The sequence below is a fragment of the Polypterus senegalus genome, chromosome 8 (assembly GCF_016835505.1).
Source record: "Polypterus senegalus isolate Bchr_013 chromosome 8, ASM1683550v1, whole genome shotgun sequence".
NCBI classification, from domain to species: Eukaryota; Metazoa; Chordata; class Cladistia; order Polypteriformes; family Polypteridae; genus Polypterus; species Polypterus senegalus.
Window position 1 is genome coordinate 114455622 of NC_053161.1, and position 16845 is coordinate 114472466.

General features: G+C 38.1%; 1 protein-coding gene across 16 annotated transcripts in view; it reads right to left on the reverse strand.

The window, feature by feature from the left end:
• The window catches only part of ppfibp1b (PPFIA binding protein 1b), a 197045-nt gene that overhangs the window by 65824 nt on the left and 114376 nt on the right, over positions 1-16845 (reverse strand). For all 16 annotated transcript variants that reach the window (XM_039761651.1, XM_039761655.1, XM_039761659.1 and 13 more), the window contains 3 exons: positions 14081-14142; positions 2661-2745; positions 1378-1517 (listed from right to left, as the gene is read on the reverse strand). In XM_039761651.1, the coding sequence (XP_039617585.1) occupies positions 1378-1517; positions 2661-2745; positions 14081-14142 (287 nt within the window). The remainder of the gene's footprint in view (positions 1-1377; positions 1518-2660; positions 2746-14080; positions 14143-16845) is intronic.

Here is a 16845-nt window from a genome sequence, read left to right on the forward strand (position 1 = left end):
AAAAACAGACTAAAAGAATTAATGAGTACATGAACCAGATACAGAAAGTAAAGAAATACAACCAGTTTTCCATGTTTGGCCTGGTTTGTCTTGGCTACTAACATGTGACTGTGTATTCTTTAATACTAAGCCCAAAAAGTTTCAGAAAAATAATGATCTAAATTTTAACTCCCATGATGATTCTCAGTAAATCATACTGAACATCACTGAGAACAGGTTTACTGGATACTTCAGGTAATAACCACTAACAAAAATCTGATACCCAGAAATACTGACAGTGACAATCAATGCTAAAAGTATGATACAAAAGCTGCTTGTCTATATTAGAGACCTTAAGATATACTTTGTTAATCCCTGAGGGGAAACTGTCTTATCACATAACCTTCGGGAGGGTCAAAGTGCAGGGTCAGCCACTGTACAGCAACCCTGGAGGAATTTTCAGGTTAAGGGCCTTGGCTCAAGGGCCCAACAGAGTAGGATCCCTTCTGGCAATAACAGGATTTGAACCGGCAACCTTCCAGACACCAGAGATCCTTAGCATCAGAGCTACCACTCCAGTCTACCGCTGAGAAGGCTACACCAACACCCCCCCCAAGTTTGGCCCCCTTAGTTGCTCCACTCCATGAACTTTAAATATTCAGGTGACAGTGTCCTACTTCTCCTCATGCATTAGACAAATAGGTAAAATAAATATGTTCAGGTATGGAATGACAAGAAGAAACAGAGAGAAACTTCATATAAGATTTGACGGGGAGATAAAATAAAAAGCTAAAATAGCTGCTGTATCTTGCCATCGTTTTGTTGACAATTGCCATCACTACATGTCATAGCAGCAGCAAGTTGTACTTAGAGAAGTATTGTCATCCATGCCAAATTTCCCCCAGGGACAAATAAAGTTCTTCTTATCTACTGTACTATGTATGTGGGTCTGCTGGAATAGTGTCAGTGTAGTTAGTCACATTTACATTCCTACAGAAACAGGGATCGCTTGCATTTCCTTCTTATCAGCTGCAAAAAGACCTTGCTGAAGAGGAATTCTTTTTTATCTGGGTAAGAGAGCATGTTGTTTACTTTGAATTCACCATTTCAAATGTAGCTGCCAGTTGCTTAATTGAACCCAACTATATTTTAATTGTGAACAACACACACAGCCCGCTGCAGTGCACTGTTCACTTTAACCTTTAGTCTGGTGATGTCTTAGAATGCCAAAGTATGATGGAACTGAACTTTAGTATTCTGAAAATGTGCAACAAAAACACACACAGTTTGGATAGACATCCCTGAACTTTTGCAATTAACCTACACTCAACAATGATAATACTAAACATTTAAAGTAAAACTGAAACCAAAATGCTTGAAAAAGAGAAATCAGTATACCTCTTCAGTTGTTAAGTACATTTCTTCATTTGTTCTTACTGGTGAGGGAGATTTCTCTGACTCTACGGCAACTGAAATGGCTGTAGAAACTGATGTAGAACTATCACTTTGACTTTCTTCACTATCACTTTTAAGTTTCTCTGTAAGAGATTAACACACAAACACTTTGACAATGCTCATTAATCCTATGATCAATGTATTTGTAGGTAGTCATTTCAACCAATAGAGAGTTTTTATTCTATAGATATAATTATGATACTAACAGACTTGATATTTTTGGGCTAAGACTCATGCTAAAGGACAGTGTCTGATGGTTTTTAACTGCAGTACACCAAAACTAATGCAAATATTTAAGAAGCCTGTGTCACCACAATAATCATCATTATCATAGGTTCTTTATCCAGCTTGGTGTTTATTTGTAATCTTTAAAAGTAAGTTTCTCTGAGCAGTGGCAAACCTATCAGGCTCAAGAACACAAGGCTGTTCCTTACATATTACTCTTTAGCATCTGTCTACCTTCAACTCTTTCAGTCAAAGTGTGGAGTTTTCTAGTCTACAGGCAGATGAAAACAAAGACTAAAAAAACAAGTCCTTATCCTGAATCACACTTTTTTTTGTCTATGACTCACAATATGTTCAATTAAAAATTATTACATTTAATTTTGTGACACTGATTAATCAAATTTTAAGATCAGGGTGAGGCTTCAGGCTGCTTTAGGGGCCTGGAACCAGTTTAGCAATGACAATTAACAAATCATGCAAATCTACAAAGACTGGGAGAAGGCAAGGATTTGAATCCAGTCTCCCAGAGCTACAGAGTAGCCAGGTTAGCTAACCTACTGTTAGCTGTTCTACTCCCTTACTTAAATAACATCTATCCTTCCATCCAATTCTCCAGCCACTTAATTCAACTTTAGTCAAAATGAGGCAGAGCCAACAGCATTAGGATTGAGGTAACGACCAATGCTAGTTGAAGCACAAGTCCATCACAGGGCACACTTACCAAACAAAGGCCATGAAATTCCCTTGCTCACGAAGCACTGATTTACAGTTGCCAACTAACCTAACATGTGCACCTTTGAGAAGTGAAGGAAAATCCAAGCATAAAGAGAACGAGAGTGAATGTGTGACCTGTACACACCTGCGTGAAACAAATTCGCATTCAATCTCCATCTAGTGTAGCTACAAGTCAGCAGCAGTAATATGGACAGTATATTTTGTAAAACAAATGCTGGGAAAAATTGTAAAATAAACTGAAGTGCTAACTATACTAAACACTTTACCTTTTTTTACTTGAGCAGACATTACCATATCTTGCACCTTCTTATACCTGTTCAGTGATTGCCTAAGATCTTCAATTTTTCGGTCCTGAAACAAGCAGAATACAAATCTGAATACAACTGTAAAATTCTAGTTGATATACATACACACATATACAGAATATCAAAATACTTTCAATGCAGACACTGACAGCCAGAAAGTCTAGTAAATTTACAAAGAAACAGATTGATTATATTATGTTATATATGTATACAGTATTTTCAAGAGATAGAATAATTTGGACTAACAGTGTAGTGTGCAATGGAAAGCAGTACTGGTCTTTTTGTTTTGCATAATCTTGAAGTGACATAATTCATGTAACCAAATATGATCCAGGTATTTTGTGTTTATTTAGTAGGGGTAGCTAGCAGCAGCCAATGCAAAGACACTTGCTGCCAGTGAGATTCTGAGAGCATCACTAGGACTTGCCTACAGTGTCAAGTCTGTGAGATGTCAAGATCCAGTACACAGAGACAGAGACATTAAAAAGGGTTAGGCTGCTGAGCCATCCTGGGTGCCTTTGCCTCCATTGGTTGCTATATTTTAGAAGTATTCTTAAACACTGAATGATGTGCAAAATATGCCGTTGATCTAATTGAACAATTTCTTATATTTTGAAATATTTTAGAGCTAGTTAATTTGTAGAGTAGTTTGCAAAAATCATAATATAGTATCTAAGTGTTAAAAAGATATAAGGGCTCTTGATTGCCATTATACCATCTTGATTTCTGTTGGCGTGTATGCAATGCCGAGTGTTGCAAACAGTGTACACAAAAATGGGTGTGCCAGTGCTTCAGGACTAGAAATTGGAGAGATTTTCCTGCATGAGAGCTTTCAGAGGAGCTTTGGTGTTAGGCAAACATTTCAGAGAACGTTTTAAGCCCAGTAAGCGGCCCAGCAGCTCTTGAAGGAAATCACCAGAGACAAATCAATGTTACACGCAATCATAATCCAAGGAACAAATCCACAATTCTATATTTGAGATCATTATAATTCTTATTAGGGTTGGTCTGGATATGTACAATCTTTTAATGCTTACACAAAAGGGTGTTCTTTCTCTTCTTCATCTTTTTCCATTTCTATGTGGGGTTGATCTTTTACAGATTTCGGAGTGATTCTTATGGCTGGATGCCTTTCATTACATCAACACTCCCCATTACCTACCTTAATAATCTCAAACAATTTCCTTTTCTCCAGAAACCCACATAATCAAAAGCAATCTTACTTTGCAAAAATAATTTTAAATTACTGACATTTGAAGTAAGTAATATTTTCTGTTGTGTACAATTTAAAATGTCATGGGAATGCAAATAGTTCTGATAGAACAAGCACGCCATTTTTCTTCCATCTAAATGTAAGAACAATGTGACACATCAAGAAATTCAGAAGATGCTGTTTAAAAGATGGCACTGAATTCAAAGTCAAGCATGTGATGCTTAGATTTTTGAAACAGCCAGGCCACCTGCACATCAATATTAAGTTTACAGAGCCGATCGACACTTTCCGTGGCGTGTTGTGTGCATGAATGACAAAAAAACAACTGAGAAAGTGAAAAAGCAGAGAGTGTGAGAGAGCCAAACCACAATGAAATGGATGGAAGCTCCACAAACCAATTATTGAATTTTATAGGGTATCCGGAGTCATTCCTGCTGAGATACAGTAATAACTAAGAACAATGTTTATGAGGGGGCGGCACGGTGGCGCAGTGGTAGCGCTGCTGCCTCGCAGTTAGGAGACCCGGGTTCGCTTCCCGGGTCCTCCCTGCGTGGAGTTTGCATGTTCTCCCCGTGTCTGCGTGGGTTTCCTCCGGGTGCTCCGGTTTCCTCCCACAATCCAAAGACATGCAGGTTAGGTGGATTGGCGATTCTAAATTGGCCCTAGTGTGTGCTTGGTGTGTTTGTGTGTGCCCTGCGGTGGGTTGGCACCCTGCCCAGGATTGGTTCCTGCCTTGTGCCCTGTGTTGGCTGGGATTGGCTCCAGCAGACCCCCGTGACCCTGTATTCGGATTCAGCGGGTTAGAAAATGGATGGATGGATGGATGTTTATGAGTGAGTGAACTCACTGACAACACTGAGATACCAATTAATCCAGAAACACATGGAAAAAATGTACAAACTCCATGCAAAATTGAGCACTGTGAGGCAGAACTGACATCTCTGTGCTACTGCTATGCAATGTATGCCTATAATGTCTTTTCAGTTCCTGCTACTGGATTGAATTTTACATGTTTGTTCAATGAAGCAAAAGCATGTATGATGAGACTAAGTAGCAGCAGGCAATATCTTTGTGAAATAACAAAATAAGATTCCATATAGTGAAATGCTGTGAATGATTGTGTGACTTTTCCAGTGACTATTATCCACTTGTCTACAGAACAGAGGCAGCTATTCAAATCTGGGTATTGAATGAAGTCAGTAATGGAGTTTGGAGAGGTGGTTTCAAGTTAAAAGTATACACTGGAGGAAACCAGGCCCCTGAGGCTGTAAAGATGCTACAGAGGAAGACTAAAAGAAAGCAAGTTTCCTTTTAAAATGTCTCATAACAAAGGGTTTCTTTTTGCTTTTAAACTTTTATAAAATGATATGGATATGCTGTTTTGCAGTTGTGCCATGTTAAGATGTGGAACAATGCTCTAATACATTTGGCTTGAACACTGGACCTTTTGGTAAATTGTAATGATTTTGCTTTCAAATTGGGAACTCTGGTATCAATCACTTCCATTACAAAAATGCAAGCGCAAGTTACATATTTTTTTTTAATTAATCAAAAATGATTTGCTTTAGAACACATCTTGGCAAAATAATATATAGATTGTGAAGAAAAATCTTGAAGAATACCAAACTTATCCTTTAATGTGCTGCCTAGACAGCTGTTTAAAAAAGTTACATCCAAACTAAAAGTCAAGAAAAGTGCTGATCTCTGCTCCCTGTTTGCAGATGTGTGGTGGTTCTTTTTTAGCTGGCATCAGACCATGAGGTAAAAGATTTTTTAGTGATAATGTGCCCTTTGCAAAATATAATTGTCTTTTTTACAGTAAGAGTTTGACCTTTGTCCTATGAAGGGCCTGATTATGGAGAGACTGTAGGAAATTAATATTATTATAACAGAAGGAACCAAGAAATCTGTAGGGAATGCAACATGAAGTAATGCTTTCTTTAAAAAAAATGCAAGTTTCATACTTTTTCTGATGTTGAGTGCAACCAAAAAAGCTTTTGTATGTGAATTTTTTCTGATAAGATATTATTTTGAAAGGATTCCAAAAGAAACAAGTATGAAATGTTGAACAAAGCTGAGATGAAACAGTAGAAATATTTTGTATCAAGTCCCAATTATACATTTTAAGATTATGTAATAAACAAAAACTGTTGGTTAATGTCCCATAGGGAAGGAGAAGTTGTAATTATTTTAAGAAGAAATGAGAATCTTTAGCAACGAACAAAGGTGTCATTAGTGGTGAAGAAAAATGCTAGATACAATTTTAAAATGCATTCTTTAGTGAGGAGATGGGAGTAAAGTAGGAAGTTGGTGAAAGGTAAATTTACAATTTTACAAAAAAATTCTTCTAATTAACCAATGATGCACCTTCAGAGCTCAATTTGAAACTTTCTCAAGCCCATTAGGTGTGCTAAACATTACACATTTGGTGTTTTTTTTTTTACATTCAACAAAATGCATTACTAAAATACATTTTAGGAATCAAGGCTGAGTGCATTGATATTTTAAGTTTTAGAGGTGTCTCTGAAAGATATTTTGGATGAAATTCATGATAAGGTGAAAATTCAAAAATGATAAAGCTGTTAATGTAATGTGTTCCAAAACCAGCAAAAACCAAGAGGCCAGAGGACAAAACACCCTTTGCAAAAGATGAATTTTGCAGTAATCAGCTCATGATATTGGAAACATTTACACTGTACAAAATCTTAGAACATAAAAAAAAATCATTAATTCAGATGTTAAGAGTTGAAGATTACTGTATGGACCATTTCACTTATATCTGGCTTTTGGGAAATGGGCTGCAAGTTCAACAATTAATTTAAGGAAAAGCACAAACCTGCTGCAGAAACACTTGTAGAAAAAGTCATTCTTAATATTTACAGTTACAAAAAGGAGATATATGTGGGTAGAAAGGAAGTACACACAAGTGTACTGCAGATCCTGTTTTGCATCCTTAACAAAAGGAAACAATGGTGGTCTGAGTAAACTATGAGAAAATGTGTCCTTCAGTTCTATAGAGATAAACATTCACCTGTTTAAGCTTTAATATATGACTTTTATAAAGACAACCTTGAAGCTGGGAGGAAATTCATACTTAAAAGTGCTTGGGTGTAGAAGCAAATCATATGTGCAATCAATATCAGCAGATAACATCACACACTGCTGCAATAAAAATACAGCAGATAAATACTGTGTGCCACTGTCAACGTGCCAAACTGCTACTCCTGCCCATGAGAAGGATCCTTGGAATACAACGATGAAATGATCGGTCTAGCACAAGCTTACATTATTGGACAACATTCTTGAAGAGGGTAGGTGGCATATTCGCGTTGTTCACCAGAACTGCAACTTGTCTGTTCAAAACCAACTGTGGACCCCCACAGGGATTTATTTCCTCCAAGAATACTATTGACTGGAGTTTTCGTTTTCCTTTCCTCTGTTATCAACAGGCCATATCTCAATTACAACATTAATGGACTTATATTGTCATGATTTGTTTATGCTTCTCAAATTGAAATAGCTAAGCTGTGCAGCATGCTGAACCTTATTTTTCTCTTCATTGTCATAAATGATGGTGGATGGTTTAGTTATTTCTGTTACTGCCTTCATTACAGCTGGAATCTTGTGCAAGTGCTTAGAGACCCCGTACTTAGTGAAGTGTTAGGGCTCGTTTATACTGGACGCTCACAACGCGTACGTGCACACATCATGGCTGCCACGCGTTTCCAGCGTTCATTTAACGCGTCCTCTGAGCAGGTCCTCAGAAATTAACGAGACGTGTGTGCAAGTTGCAGTACCAGCAAAAAGTCAGGGGCCGCAGTGTGATAAAAGTTAGAATGTCACGTCAAAGTCTCTGTTTACTATCTACATGTGAAGAAAGCCTCTATGCGGATCCTACGGGATTCCTGATCATAATGACACGATACATTTTAAAAGTCTCACATGCCATCTTTTTTTTCTGGGGCTTCCTCCTGACCTGACAGCAGCGGAAAACAGCAATAGATCATCACATAGAACACATTACATTTATGATATTCCAACTCTCTACACATTTAGAATCCTTAGATTTATACTTGATATCAATTTCATGATGAAATGCATTAAAGTATGTATGTTACATTTTACAGATAAATCGTTAATTTTGTTTAAATAATGAATACTGTCAATAATTACACACATGGGGATGACAGGGTGGCGGAGCAGTAGCACTGCTGTCTCACAGGGAGTCACGTCGCTGATATTCCCTGTCAGGAGTTTACATGTTTACCTGCTGGGTTTCCACAGTGTGCTCCGGTTTCCATCCAAAGATATGCAGATTGACACTAAAACGACGCTAGTGTATGTGAGTGATGGAATTCACCTTGCAATGAGCTGATACACCATCTAGGGATTGTTTCTGCCTTACACCCAGTGCTTGCTGGAATGGACACGTCCCTGGATTGATGGATGTAATCATTAAACATCCTTTTTAAAGATATTGCGGTAAGGTGTCATCGGAATTTAATGGGTGTTCCAGGCAATTCACAATACACCAAAGCCGAAACTGTTCTTACCGTGATAATATCTCGCACTGCCACCTGGTGGATTCTTCCAGATTTACGTAAAGTTCGTGCAGAAGTATAAACAGTAAAACACACTTGTGTAGCAGGAGCATCCTCTGGAGCATGCATCACATCGCGTGAAGTATAAACCTGCCCTTACAATTAAATTAAATGAGTCACATAAATATCCATCTATGCACCTAAGATAAACACAAGACAGAAATGAATGGGTGCATCTAACCATTATTGCTAGTCTGAAATATAGGACAGCAAGTTCCCTACTGCGTGTTTCTTACACTTTTTAAGTAAACCAAGTACAAAAGTGCACAAGTTTGCTGTGTTCTGCAAAAAGGTGCAGCTGCAGGGCTAGTTGGCAGTGAAGTAGTTGGAATGAAAGTGGGAAATTGGGCATCGCTTTGGTACTTAATTTGAAAACAACATAGTCTGCCATCAATTTGCTAACTTCCATTTTGCCACAAAATACAATATTGTGCAAAAGCTTTTTTTTTTTAATTACTTCACTGAAATACTTTCCCTGAATGGTTATTTTATGTCTTCTAGATTAGTGTGTCAATAGAAAAGAACACATTTTATAGTCCCAAACACTAATTTTGCAAAATGTGAAGCAGTAAGATATTTGAATGTCCTTAAAGATATTAACATAGTAATGGGCCACTTGCCAGTTTAAAAAAAAAATCAAGATCCTTGCAGATATACAGCTATAAATATAACAAACAGATGTTAATGATTAAGGATATAATATGTAGACTGCACCAAAGCGATTAACAAAAACAGAGAGAGACGTATAGAGGGAATAAAAGTGGGCAAGGGACAACCATACCAAGAAGGCAAGACTGAGGTGGATGTGGAGGTTTAACCTGCAAATCTTGCATCATGGCAACAGTGACTACTGTGACAAGACACATGGTGGTCATCCTGCATCAAGATCTCTACCAAGCAGAAATTTCTTGGCAGACAAGCTTTTTCAGATGTGTACTTCAGCAGACACAAAAATAAACAGACAAGGATGAGGAGTGGAAACACAATGGTTACATTCCTTCAAAATTGGAAGATGGCCATGACTGATATCAGCACAGAACTGGCAGAAGCCATCTGAACCCTGGTGTATCGTCTATAGTCCAAAGAAATCTTATTGGAAGCGGCCTTCACGAAAGATTTGTGGCCAAGGAGCCATTCACCTGAGGTGGAAATAAACTCAAATGACTCACCTAGTCACAAAAACACAAGGATTGGGGTGCATAATAATGGCAGCAGATGCTCTGGACTGAAGAGTTAAAATTAGAATTTTGTTTTTTAGGTCAAACAAAGGCATTTTATCCACTGAAGGGCTGGAGAACGGGATATGGATGAATGTTTGCAGGCTACAGTGAAGCATGGTGGAGGTACTCTGCAAGTTTGGAGATGCATTTTTAGAAATAGAATTGATGATTTGATCAAAACTGTTGCCAAGTACACACATTTTTTTATCCATCATGCAATACCCACCCGGTGAACCGGAGACATCTGATCAATCCCAACTTTATTAGGCACCTTGAAGATGATACCAAACAAATGGGGATTTAAAAAAAAAAAAAAAACAATATGCAGTGAAGTGAGAACTGTGAATCCTCCAACAGATGGTATGGACTGCCACCAAACAATGATCTCAACATCATAAAGCCAGTCTTGCAGAGACAGGAATAGTAAGAATGCCAAAGTCTGTAGTGGAACTGTAGCAAGTTCTCCAAGATGCTTGGAACCATCAACCACACAAGGACCTTCAGAAATGGCTTGCAAGTGTACCTAAGAGAAATGTTACTGCTTTTATGACAGTGGTCACACCAAATACTGATTTATTTTTCTCTGCTTAGTGTACTTTCTAGGATGTTTATTAATTTAAGAAAAACTCTTCAAGGAATTATTTTTGAAAGCATTCCTGCTTTACACTGTTTTTTTCTCAAGTGCCTAAGAGTTTTGCATTGGTACTGAATATACTGGCAAACAGAGGCCACCTTAGGGAACACTCCACATATACTGTAGCGCATGGAGGTTCATTTTGAATTATAAACAAAGTTTATAAATTGGCTAAAGAGTCACAAACTCATTTTCATTTAATTTAAGCATGTTATAGACTTGCAGTTCAACAAATGACTCAAACATCAAGGAGCCCACAAAAAAAAATTTTAAAATATTTGGAGCACCGGGATTCCAGAAGATATGAACACACACATGTGCTTGGGAGTCAACCAAAGGGACCAGGAAACAATAATTCCACGCCAGGCCAGGGGGCGGTGAGGTGCACTGAACTTCTCTCTTTTCTCTGTGCAGACCAAACACGAGAAATCATTCCTGTCCCGACACAAAGGATGTCACTTCCTGTGATCCAGATATAAAAACCCCCTCATCCTCCATTCTTAAACAGTTCTGTTTTGGATTCTAACCAGTACATACTGTACTCTACTTTAAAGCCTTCTGCAGCTAGGGAAACTATATGGGTGGCTGCCCCAAGCCTTCGTTGTGTGCCTGGCTCTTTCTTTCACAACATACACACACACAAACAGGACAACAACAAAACAACACTGAGCATATACCTGTATCTAAGCTGAACTCATTCCTTTCTCCTACAAAGTGGACAGAATTGTATAAATTTTGTTTCACACTTTTTCTTATTGGAATTTCACAGCAAACTGTTCATTCATGACTGGCTTTTAAATACTTTTGCAAGATTTCTTGTCATAAATGGTTACTAAATTTCTCAATGCCTGTGTACTAGGATGTCACAGATACCTTTTCTCCCAGAGCTCATCAGTGAGGGAGTGAGTGTGCACGTGGTGTCGGATAGTTTAGAGCTATTTGTTGCTGAAGTCCTTAGAAAGATTTCAAGTTCTTACAAACTTAGTCTTTCTAATAAAATTTAAAGGAAACTGTTTACTAAGGCAAAGATTTAGGCAAACATAGGTTATTATTTAACATTTGCTAATATACACTCACCTAAAGGATTACTAGGAACACCATACTAATACGGTGTTTGACCCCCTTGCGCCTTCAGAACTGCCTTAATTCTACGTGGCATTGATTCAACAAGGTGCTGAAAGCATTCTTTAGAAATGTTGGCCCATATTGATAGGATAGCATCTTGCAGTTGATGGAGATTTGTGGGATGCACATCCAGGGCACGAAGCTCCCGTTCCACCACATCCCAAAGATGCTCTATTGGGTTGAGATCTGGTGACTGTGGGGGCCATTTTAGTACAGTGAACTCATTGTCATGTTCAAGAAACCAATTTGAAATGATTCGAGCTTTGTGACATGGTGCATTATCCTGCTGGAAGTAGCCATCAGAGGATGGGTAAATGGTGGTCATGAAGGGATGGACATGGTCAGAAACAATGCTCAGGTAGCCCGTGGCATTTAAAAGATGCCCAATTGGCACTAAGGGGCCTAAAGTGTGCCAAGAAAACATCCCCCACACCATTACACCACCACCACCACCACCAGCCTGCACAGTGGTAACAAGACATGATGGATCCATGTTCTCATTCTGTTTACACCAAATTCTGACTCTACCATTTGAATGTCTCAACAGAAATCAAGACTCATCAGACCAGGCAATTTTGGTGAGCTTGTGCAAATTGTAGCCTCTTTTTCCTATTTGTAGTGGAGATGAGTGGTACCCGGTGGGGTCTTCTGCTGTTGCAGTCCATCCGCCTCAAGGTTATGCGTGTTGTGGCTTCACAAATGCTTTGCTGCATACCTCGGTTGTAACGAGTGGTTATTTCAGTCAAAGTTGCTCTTCTATCAGCTTGAATCAGTCGGCCCATTCTCCTCTGACCTCTAGCATCAACAAGGCATTTTCGCCCACAGGACTGCCTCATACTGGATGTTTTTCCCTTTTCACACCATTCTTTGTAAACCCTAGAAATGGTTGTGCGTGAAAATCCCAGTAACTGAGCAGATTGTGAAATACTCAGACTGGCCCGTCTGGCACCAACAACCATGCCACGCTCAAAATTGCTTAAATCACCTTTCTTTCCCATTCTGACATTCAGTTTGGAGTTCAGGAGATTGTCTTGACCAGGACCACACCCCTAAATGCATTGAAGCAACTGCCATGTGATTGGTTGATTAGATAATTGCATTAATGAGAAATTGAACAGGTGTTCCTAATAATCCTTTAGGTGAGTGTATTTGATGGCTTTACTGTAGCTGTAAAGTTACAAGCTGTATTGGCTTCAGAATCCACTGTACAATGAAATAATGATACTTAGTATTTGCCTGGTTTCTGGAATCTCAATGTGATGCTTTCTTCTACCTAAGGTGTTCAGACAGCTTTCACTGGCAAACACAGAAGGAGAGTACATTCTGTATCTCATTACCCAGGTCTCTTTACAGTCTGAGGTTTTTTTTTATTTTTTTTTTTTAATGAACAGTCTTGTGCAACTTTCTTTTATCATGAATGTCATGCCCAGCACAATTACATTCGCTCTTCTAAGGCTAAGATCTAGTATGAGAGTTCCATGTGGAATAGAGGGGTACTCAAACCTTTGTTGTAGGCCACAACTAAGCCATTTCAGAATCTGCTACTAGCAGCAGAAGCCGAACACAAGCTGAGGTGATGTTGAGAGCTTTGTGTCAACTCTGGATCATAAAGGAAGGAGCAGACATTTTGCCATTATAGTATTGGATGCATATACAGTAAGCCTAACATTTTGGTTGATAACAGGTACATACATTTGGTCATCAATGTTGACAATGGTGAGACAGTTATTCTTCTCACTGACCAAGTCACATGGGGGTTTATTAATGTGATTGATACTGTCTTATCAGATGGAGAGACCCAGATGTTGCATACTGCGCAAGAAGTCCATTCTATCAGCTCTACAGGGGTGTCATCCTTTAGTTTCCTAAGGAACTTCACTTTGTCTGGGCCAGAGGTTAGATGTTAACAGTGCACTTAAATATTGCATCTCATATCTGAGTGGTGCAGCCAAAGTATAACACACCATGCCAAAGAAAAAGAGGTCTTTAGTGTTACATCCCATAGTGCATTAGTTGTAAGACATAAGGGTGCTTGAAGAAGACATCAGTGCTGTAAGAAGTTTCCAGAGTGTATAGCATATAGTTTAAAAATCCCTGGCTTTTTAAATGTTAATTACAGAGAAATTCTAATACATACCCTTGTGCAGGGTAGGTCCCTACCTTGTACCAAGTGCTACCATGACAGGACACCCCGCCCCAACCCCCAATACACCACCCATCCACTTTCAACCAAACTAAATTGTCTGGGTTTGAATAATAGAATGGCTGAACCAATTTTATTAATACTTTGGTATTTATTTATATTTAATAACTAGTTCACATTTGCAAGAAACTGGATCATAAGAAGGAATCAGCCATTAACATGGCACCAGTCTGTTTCAGGTCAGATTTGTTAACTCAGGAACAATGTAGAGGTGCCAGTTAAAATGGATTTCTTAACATTAAATTACCATTACACATTTGGTAAATGCAAAAAAAACAAGATTTTCTTTTCTTTAACTGAACATTTAAATATTTTATAGTATGCCAAAATTTCTCATAAAAGTTTAAAAGAGAGAGATATGGAACAAATATAAACAAACACGCACCTTTTCTTCATTTGCTGCCATTAATGACTCAACTGCCCTTTTCATCTTCTGTACCTCAAAGTCTGCAAAATAAATCAAAGAGATTATTAGCTTTTACAATTGTTGCATTAGCCTTTTAAATCGTACCATGATACAAACTTTCTGCTGGATCTTTGTTATTGCTAGTAATTCTACATATTAAGCTGGCTGTCTACGCATTAAGCAGTAAAAATACAGCACTCTGATATCAGCAAAGCCGCATTTGGCCAAAGCTCCACATTCACGGTGCAATAGCAGAGCACAAAGACATAAAAGAGTGAGAGTTACAGAAAGCACAGCAAGTGTGCGTGAGTGGTACAACATGGGAACATGAACAAGAAGTTTATATTACGTACAGAGCAATGAAGACAATTATGAATTAAAAAACAGTTTCAGTTAAAAAACAAAACAATAAGTGTACTGCACATTAACAAAAACTCCAGAATTAGAAGTTTGTTATGGTATTAAGTCTTATTAGACAGAAATTCTTCATTGTGGGGCTTATGCATGTGGTGCATGACACTCCTCTGTCATTGTACTGCTGTTTCTCTCCTCTACATTCCCAAACACCTACTACCTCACTAATTGTACTAGAGACACTGGAAGATAGAAAATCACAGGTTACTTTTATTTTTGAGATCCACCTCCTATTAAGAGGTTTTAACATCCCAGTGAAGCTGACACAACAGAAATGAGAAGGCCAACATGAAAATAATACACTGGTGGATGCAGATAAATGCCCACATAAATAAAGGTCAACATGTTTTATCAATCAATAACAAAAAGCCAAAACCTGGAGAAGACATGGTATTTTTCATAAAGTGCTGAAGGAAAAAAGAAATTGGGCACAAACTAACAAAAACTGCAACAGTAAACATATGGAAAAAATCACAGTCTATGATTTAACAATAAAAAGAAAAAACAGAGCTATTCTTTAGAAAAAGACACTTCTAAAGGAGTCTGTTTGGACAGTGCAAAAATCCAGGAGGACATGAGCCTCAAATGACAGCAAAATAACTGTGGTGGCCAGGAAAAGGCTGCCAAGAGGCAAGCAAAACAACTGGGATTGTCAAGAGACACAACAGGATAACTTCATCCAGGCTTTTTTAAGATGCACCCTTCAAACATATCAGTCAATTTGAGGCACTGACAGCAGTCTATTAAAGTTATGAAAGGAATGTACATCAGCAAAACAATATGCATGCTACAAGCACTGGCTGTTGCTATTTTAATTTACAGATGTTTAAATTTGTCCAGCATCTCTTAGGATACGATATTTATCAAGCTATGCTATTAATACTTGGCACATTTTGAAGAGAGTCAATGGATGATTTACAATGGCGCTATTAGTTACTAGCACACAATACATGCATCACTTTTGCAGCACCAGTATATGCTGTCCATTTCTACTGAGCAAATGTGATAAACCATTTGTGGTAACTTCATAAAACATGCTTACCTGTTTTATGACCTTTCTTTCTTTTTTTTATCCCAGATAAAAACTTTGAACGGTTAACTTTATCAGTAAATCTCATCTCTGTAAAATATTCTGTGTGTAAAATTTGGCAGAGATTTGTGCTCGTGGTACAATAAAAAATAAAATTGGTGTGCAAGTCCAGAAAGACTTTATTAAACATAAAATCCATCCATGCATCCTTGAATAAAGCTGATCCAGTTCAGGCTCTCAGGAACCACTGCCTTTCCTGGCTACATGACTGGTAAGAACTAACCTTGGATAGGATAACAGTTCATCACGCAAACACGGACACTCACTCCTAAGTCATCCAAACAATCTTATAGACTGGTTTGGCATGTGGGATCCTAGAGAACCCAGGGAGTTCATACAAACACAGGGAGCATAAGCAAACTTTACATAGATGAAGGATGAACCAACATTTATTATTATTACAACCAAAAAAAAAAAATCACTAACCACTTCAAAGCACAGTAGCTCTGTACCTAGTCATGGTCTGTGTAGAATTTGCATGCTCATGTTTTGTTTTTCTACAAGGTACTCCATTTTACCTACCAAATCCATGGTCATGTGTCAACTGGTGACTCTAAAGTAGCCTTGTATGACTGATGGACCAATAGGTTCTAGGATATATACTCGAGTTTCCTTTCATTAGCAACTAAGCTCCAATTCCTGTTTTTGCCCCATTTCTTTTTTCCTTTCTTCGTGTTATTTTGGAGGTCCCTATGAAGTCTTCTTATGCTCTGAAACACCGCATAGGGAAAACTAGATTTAAAAAATGTGTTTTTTAATAGAGAGTGAATCTGTTAACATAGGCATGCTATGGTCTTCAATTTCAATTAAAACACAGAAGGTGAAGAGGGGGTCATTTCCTCTTCTTGGTAGGCTACTAAATAAACATAATTGAGGGGCAAAAACAATGTTTGTTATTGAATTTGTTGATTAAGCCACTTGCATGTTTCAATTAACTATTCAGCTTTTATTATTAATTTTTGTTTAAATTTATTCTAATAAAAAAGTTACATTTTAATCTTGTCAGAATACAGCTTGCAAAATTAGTGTCTATAGTCTCCATCCATCCATCCATTACTGAACAAGGGGTCCAGGGACTATGGCCTATCCTGGCAGCACTGGGCATAAGGCAGGAGCCAGACCTGAACAGAGCACCCATTGCATATGGCATATTGCACTTAACTTGAAAGGCTTACTTATCACTTTGGTCTGAAATCAAGGTGGGAGCTGTAGGTCATTAGGAAGGAGCTTTTAGTTAAAA